The 6,956-nt window shown below is 48.5% G+C and overlaps 1 protein-coding gene across 2 annotated transcripts; it reads left to right on the top strand.

Moving 5' to 3' along the window:
* The first annotated feature begins 886 nt into the window (after positions 1 to 886).
* dla (deltaA) lies at positions 887 to 6,125 on the top strand. Of its 2 annotated transcripts, none has more exons than XM_029851379.1 (11): positions 887 to 1,874; positions 1,968 to 2,270; positions 2,521 to 2,581; positions 2,658 to 2,915; positions 3,725 to 3,785; positions 3,879 to 4,009; positions 4,331 to 4,500; positions 4,589 to 4,688; positions 4,913 to 5,693; positions 5,779 to 5,887; positions 5,987 to 6,125. In XM_029851379.1, the coding sequence occupies exons 1-11, from the start codon at positions 1,806 to 1,808 to the stop codon at positions 5,990 to 5,992; spliced, it is 2,049 nt and encodes a 682-aa protein (XP_029707239.1). In that variant the 5' UTR covers positions 887 to 1,805; the 3' UTR covers positions 5,993 to 6,125. The 2 variants fall into 2 exon arrangements, with proteins under 2 accessions (XP_029707239.1, XP_029707238.1); XM_029851378.1 differs by having other exon boundaries at positions 895 to 1,874; positions 4,589 to 4,805.
* Positions 6,126 to 6,956: the final 831 nt, after the last annotated feature.

Consider the following 6,956-nt stretch of genomic DNA (forward strand, 5'->3'; position numbering starts at 1 on the left):
GTCACATCAAACGTGAAGGTCTGTTTATCGGTGGGAAGAACGGAGCAGATGCTGATGGAGCTACGGTCATAGCATGTCAGGAAAGGTGAGGTGGTGACGCGTACAGGTATACAGGCGCTTGGACTCCGTAAATCACTTATTTAAACTCTTCCAATCAATCTAAATCAATCACATTCCCTCCGTTATTACAGCAGCTTCTCACTAAAACGTTTTTTTAATCAACGTTTCCTGTTTGGGTAGATTTGCTATTCTTTGAAAATACTATAAAAGAACGCCGCACATGTAACCTCATAAACATGAAGACACTACTTGTTTATGAGCGTCTGCAGTACAAAGTCTCCTTCTTCCCCTCTGTTTCGCTCTCATCCCTCTGAGTGTGTGTGTGCGTGCGTGTGTTTGTGTGTGTGAGTGTGAGTGAAAGGAGAGGGGTTGCGCGCTCAGGCAGAGGGAGCGCGCTCGCTGTGATTGGGGCCGTGAGCAGGTGCTGGCTGAATTACCATACAGCTGAGGGGAGAGGGGGAACGCGGACGTGTTCCCTCACTTCGGTACACACAATAACAAAAGTTTGCCTTGTAGACCACGTGAGCGCGCACCGAATCACACGCGCGCGCGCTTTTAATCTTTTAGCCAAGAGAATAAACGAAAATGGAGTTCAGCCTCTGTAGGAGTTTACTTCAGCTCACTGCCAAGGAATGTTTTCTTTAGAATTTATTCAAAGAGTTGAATTCTTCCCACAAATACCAGAATACGAGCGTGTTCGCGCACACGCGTGCCAGAGTGCAGATAAGCAACCATGCAGCGAGAGACGAGGGAGTGGAAGCATTTAAGCGAGTCAGGGTTTCATTTCTGGACATCTTATGAACCGATTTTCTTTTCTTATTTGGCACAGAACATTCTGAGAAGAACAGCTGGAAGGATCAGTCCACCCCATCAACATCCTGCCTGAGGGGGCGGGGAAGCTGTTCGTTACCAGTTTGTTCTTCTCCGGTGCGTTTGACGCTTTGCAGCCAAACTGTTCTGAAAGTTTTGATGTGTTAATGTGATAAACTGAGTTTTATTGAAGCAGCAGCAGGCGCGAGTCTCCCCGTCCGCCTATTTAGGAAAGATTTCAGTCATATTTAGTCGAAATAGTTTCACACATGTTCGCAGATACTCGCTGGATATGTAGGCACCCACTGGATAAGAAATGCAGGCAGTTGGGGGTTCACTTGCTTGGGAGCCTATTGTGAAGAGTCGGGCCAGATTGGGAGGTGAAGTCGGGGAGGAGGAGGAGGAGGTGCATTTGCATGTTATTACCATAGCATGTGTCAAGCCATATATAACGGGCTGTAGGCGGCCTCGGACCCTCACAGACGCACATTAACGCACATTGGAAAGAAGGAAAGATGTTGGACCAGTGATTAAAGTGCGCCACGGTTAGACCAAGACCTCCACAGCAAAAACAAAACTATCTACTTACGCCAAAAAACGAATACGCTTTAGAGGAAACCTTTTTTTTTTTTTTTTTTTTTATCTCTTCACGTTTTGGATTAACGCTTTACACCGGAACTGGTGGACTTTTCAATCGAATCATTTCCCCCTATTTTATTTATTTATTTGTACAGCATTTTTGAAAGGAAAACTTTGGGATTTATTTTTCTGCTTTTCGGGACATGTCTAAGCGCGGAGAGGCTGACAGAACACCGTGAGGAGACAGAAACGTGATCGATGCATCTGCCTCAGAGGAGTTGAATAGGAGGAGGCACCCGAAGACCCGCGGAGCCCCCCCCACACACACCTTTTACTCTATTTATTTATTATTTATTATGTATTTATTTAATATGGGGCGTTCCGTCCTGCTGACCCTTGTTGTCACGTCAATGTTCCTGTGCCAGGTTAGCTTCTCAATCTTTATTTCTGCGAACACATGCGCCATCAGCCCCCACGCACCACAACACTCACGCATGTTGACTTGTTTTCCTCCGCAGGGGTTTTGCTCGGGACTTTTTGAGCTCAAGATGCAGGAGTTCCTAAACAAGAAAGGGGTGCAGGGCAACAAAAACTGCTGTAGGGGAGGCTTGGCCTCCTCTTTCCAACAGCAGTGCGAGTGTCAAACCTTCTTCAGGATCTGCCTCAAGCACTACCAGCCCAACGCCTCCCCAGACCCGCCGTGCAACTACGGTGGCGCCGTGACACCGGTACTCGGCTCTAACTCATTCCAAGTGCCCGACGTCATCCCGGAGAGCTCCTTCGCCAATCCTGTCAAGATTAACTTCGGCTTCACGTGGCCGGTGAGTACAGTCATTCAGGTCTGAACAGGAGGTAATATCGCGCCCTTTTGCCTTTGGGTTATAAATCTGTGCGTAAAAACGCACCTCGGCACATTTTCCACTCAGGCAAAGCGGACAAAGCGGGTATTTGGTTTCAGTAGATGAGATCAGACAGAATGAATTGAGCAGAATGACACAGTCGCCTCAGGCTTGATGTTATCGCGCACACCTCTGCTGGCCACCTGTCTCATGAAGCCATTGGTGTTCTCAGGGGACCTTCACGCTGATCATCGAGGCATTTCACACAGACTCCAAAGATGACCTCTCCACAGGTGCAAATCAAACACTCTACACATTTGAAATGTTTAGAAACCGCCACTCTAATCGTTTTCCTCCTCGACGTTTCAGATAATCCAGACCGCATCATCAGCACCATGATCACGCAGAGGCACCTGGCAGTGGGGGACGACTGGTCCCAGGACCTGCACACCAGCGGAAGAACTGAGCTCAAATTCTCATACCGCTTCGTGTGTGATGAGCACTACTACGGGGACGGATGCTCGGTGTTCTGCCGTCCGAGAGACGATGCCTTTGGCCACTTTACCTGCGGAGAACGCGGGGAGATCGTGTGCGACGCCGGGTGGAAGGGACCGTACTGCACCGAGCGTGAGTGTCACAAGTGTCTGATTGCAGCTTTACTTTTAACCTGGGAGGAGAAAAAATAGCCTTGTTTTTTCTTGCAAAAGTAATTTTATTTGATATTTGTCCGAAAAGATATTTAATCTGGTTGCGCGTGTACTGAGATCCTCCGAGTGCCGTTAGGAGCGTGCATACACACCACACACCACCCCTCTTCACTTCTCTCTCTTACACACACACACACACACACACACACACACACACACACACACACACACACACACACACACACACACACACACACACACACTACTTGATTTATTCTAAGGAAAGTTTTGGGGAATAATCTCACGCGTGCCATAAATTTACATGCAGCTTTTCGATTCGTTACTCTGGGAACGAGCCGGTCTCTGATTGGCCGAGGTGTGTGTGTGTGGGGGGGGGTATTGTTTGAAGTGGGCAGCTGCCGGCAGAGTGGAGACAATGGAGCAGCTGTCGCGCACTGGCAACACACTCGCCAGCTGTCCACTCTTATCTGCCCCAATCCGAGACATTAAGGGGTGTGTGTTTGTGTGTGTGTGTGCGTGTGTGTGTGTGTGTGTGTGTGTGCAGAATGAATAAAAGAGTTTTGACCCGCAGTGAAGAAGAAGAAAAAAGAGGGTGGTGGTGTGTGCTGAGGGTGTGTGTGTGCACGCTCTCACATTCACACACCCCCTCTTTTGTCTCAGCCCTATGTTCAACAGAACATTCTTACACGCTGATAAAAAGTTTAATCCATGTTGGAGAAAAAGTAAAGTGAAAAATTTATGACAGTGCATTTTCTTTTGACTCTGCAGCCATCTGCCTGCCAGGCTGTGATGAGGAACACGGCTTCTGCGAGAAACCCGGGGAGTGCAAGTAAGTAGTCCCTTCACCGCTTCACTTCATCCATTAATTAGAGGTAACGCGAGTGGACTGACCGGTGTTCCCTCCCTAATTGGACAACAACAGGTGCAGAGTGGGATTCAAGGGCCGCTACTGCGACGAGTGCATTCGTTACCCAGGCTGCCTCCACGGGACCTGCCAACAGCCCTGGCAGTGCAACTGCCAGGAGGGCTGGGGGGGACTCTTCTGCAACCAAGGTGAGGAGGGGGAGGTGATGGTCACCGCTAGAAACATCTCTGCTTTCAAAATCACCTTTCACCCTCATTTACATCACAAAACAGCACATCAGCAACTGCTCATATATTTACCTCCCAAATCAAAGATTCAGTTGTTTTCTGGCTAGCTAATTGGTATTAATGGATGTCATAAGAAAGTAGACAGAAGGTCTGACAAAGAGGAAGCAGCTGTCTTTAAAGGCCAGATTAACAACTTGAATGCTATTCTGCGGCTGCTGCTGTCCAGCTGCCATGTGTTGCTCTGCAGCTGGCTAATCCACATGTGCTGCTGTGTCTCTTCAGACCTCAACTACTGCACTCACCACAAGCCCTGCATGAATGGAGCCACTTGTAGCAACACTGGCCAGGGCAGTTACACCTGTTCCTGCAGGCCTGGCTTCACAGGGGCCAGCTGCGAGACCCAGGTCAACGAATGTGCAGGAAACCCCTGTCGCAATGGAGGAAGCTGCACTGTAAGCATCTTCCAGTCCTCCCGGACCTCTGCTTTTGAAAGCTTCCAACATCAGCTGAATCACAACTGTGCTATTTTCTACTCCACAGGATTTGGAAAACACATACACCTGCACTTGCCCTCATGGTTTCTATGGCAACAATTGTGAGCTGAGTGCCATGACATGTGCCGATGGACCCTGCTCCAATGGTGGCCGCTGTGTTGACAACCCAGAGGGAGGCTACTTCTGCCAGTGCCCCACGGGATACGCAGGGTTTAACTGCGAGAAGAAGATCGACCACTGCTCCTCCAGCCCCTGCTCCAATGGTGAGTCCCCAATCTGCACGTCTTGACCATGTTCTTGGATCACCAGCCAAGGCCCAATCTTGTGTTGCACTCAAAACTTGAAAGTCATGTCTGATCTGTCTTCTAAGGTGCGCGCTGCGTGGATCTCGTCAATTCCTACCTGTGCCAGTGTCCTGATGGCTTCACGGGAATGAATTGTGACAACATGGGCGACGAGTGCTCTGCATACCCGTGTCAGAATGGTGGAACATGCCAAGAGGGAACAGATGGCTATTCTTGCACCTGTCCACCGGGATACACTGGTCGCAACTGCAGCTCCCCGATAAACCGGTGCGAACACAACCCCTGCCACAATGGTGCAACGTGCCACGAGAGAAACAACCGCTACGTGTGCGCATGCGTCCCTGGGTACGGTGGCAGAAATTGTCAGTTCCTGCTTCCGGAGCATGCTGCCATCCGAGGGTCAGAGGTGCCGTGGATGGCCGTTGGGTCTGGCGTGGCCCTGGTTCTGCTACTGCTAGCTGGGTGTGCTGTACTTGTTGGATTTTTCCGATCAAAAGTGCAGCAGGGGGGTCACACAGAAACTGTGGGTGAGGGGGAGACGATAAATAACCTGACCAACAACTGTCACCGCAGTGACAGGGACCTGGCCGTCGGCGTGATGCCGACACCAGGCGTCAAAAACATCAACAAGAAGATGGACTTGTGCAGTGGTGACCCCGGTGAAGGATCGTCACCTGGGAGGAGCAGCTACAAAAGCCGTCAGCCACCTGGCGAGTACAACTTGGTGCACGAAGTTAACCACGAGCAGGCGGCCAAAGAAGCCATGTTGGAGGCGGCCTGTGAGGACAAGTGCCCTTCCCTGGACTCGTTTGAGTTTGAGGAGAAGCGAAGCAAGCGCTTAAAATGGTAAACGCGTGTTACGGTGCACATGTTGGAATCATGGTGAGGCTGTAGGAGTAAAACTAACAACCTTCTTCTCTCTTTCCTTAAGCAATGGGTCGGAGATGAAATCCCCAGAAATGTCTGCATGTGCGGACACCAAGTACAAATCTGTGTTTGTGATGTCGGAGGAAAAGGACGAATGTATAATCGCAACTGAGGTGAGTTCTGTTGACTTCGGGAGTTGGTGTCACCACGCCGTCTGTCGCACAATTGATCCACCTGCATCTGAATGTTCTGCTTCTTCCGCTCCTCTGCAGGTGTAACAAGCCACTGACGGGCTGCCCGTTGCTCATTTGCTCTATGGGAGAGTTTTTATACTCCTTCAGATGCTGCTCTAACCCCGGGGGGAGGTGTCCCGCCTTGAGACTGCTGCTGATACTGAGACGTTTAACTGATATTCAGAGTGAGCTGGTTCTCTACTGGAAAATAAGCGCAGACAGCAGCGGCCTGTGGGCTAAAAGAACTGGTAGGGTAAAAAGAAAAGGAGTGTTTGAAGTAAATGGCCACTTAGTGTTGCGCCTCCAGTCAGGGAGAGGAGGCGGATAACAGAGATGCCATGCTGCCAATGTAGATTTGTGTTTGCAAAATTTGCACCCTGGCCTTTTCTCTAACCCACACGCCGTTGCTGAGCGCAGGAACTGCATCAAACGGTGGATGTTTGGCCATACTGGCCTGTTCTTCACTAGGCTGTTGTTCACATGGGCTGTTCACCCATCACCACACCTGTGGAGGCTGTATGTATACGTGATCACTGTGTTAAACTGAAGTCTGTCTTCTTCCCTCCAAAACCGTTTATGACACAGTATTGTTCATTTGTCTGCCTTTTTGGGACATGGAAACTTTGTCTTAATGAAAAGCAAAAAAGTTTTGATACAGATGTAAAATAAATGAGAGATAAAAAAACAAACCAAGAAAAGTTATGAGTTAAATTTATGATTTAATTTAAGTTAATTTAACAACTTTTGTTATTTTTATTTTATATTGTATATTTCTGTTATTTGTTATTTAAGTTGGCTTTTTAAATGATGTTATTTGCAAAGGCACTTCAGGTCAATGGGACTTTTTTTTAAAGATTATTTAAGAGGGATTGTACTGTACAAATGATGTTACTGACTTCTTTAATGTTTCTGAATGAAGGAATTAGCCAAGACTATTTTTCCAAATAAATATTGCTGGAGCTGAAACTGAAGCTGTTGTTTGGTCCATCTGTGTGCTCTGAAAAACACT

The sequence above is a fragment of the Takifugu rubripes genome, chromosome 17 (assembly GCF_901000725.2).
Source record: "Takifugu rubripes chromosome 17, fTakRub1.2, whole genome shotgun sequence".
NCBI classification, from domain to species: Eukaryota; Metazoa; Chordata; class Actinopteri; order Tetraodontiformes; family Tetraodontidae; genus Takifugu; species Takifugu rubripes.

What these genes read in the sequence shown, in the direction of transcription:
- dla (XM_029851378.1), top strand. Translation starts at nt 1,806, where the DNA reads ATGTATTTATTTAATATGGGGCGTTCCGTCCTGCTGACCCTTGTTGTC. An exon ending in GGGACTCTTCTGCAACCAAG is followed by an intron (nt 4,010 to 4,330) that starts GTGAGGAGGGGG and finishes GTGTCTCTTCAG; the next exon opens with ACCTCAACTACTGCACTCAC. An exon ending in CGAAGCAAGCGCTTAAAATG is followed by an intron (nt 5,694 to 5,778) that starts GTAAACGCGTGT and finishes TCTTTCCTTAAG; the next exon opens with CAATGGGTCGGAGATGAAAT.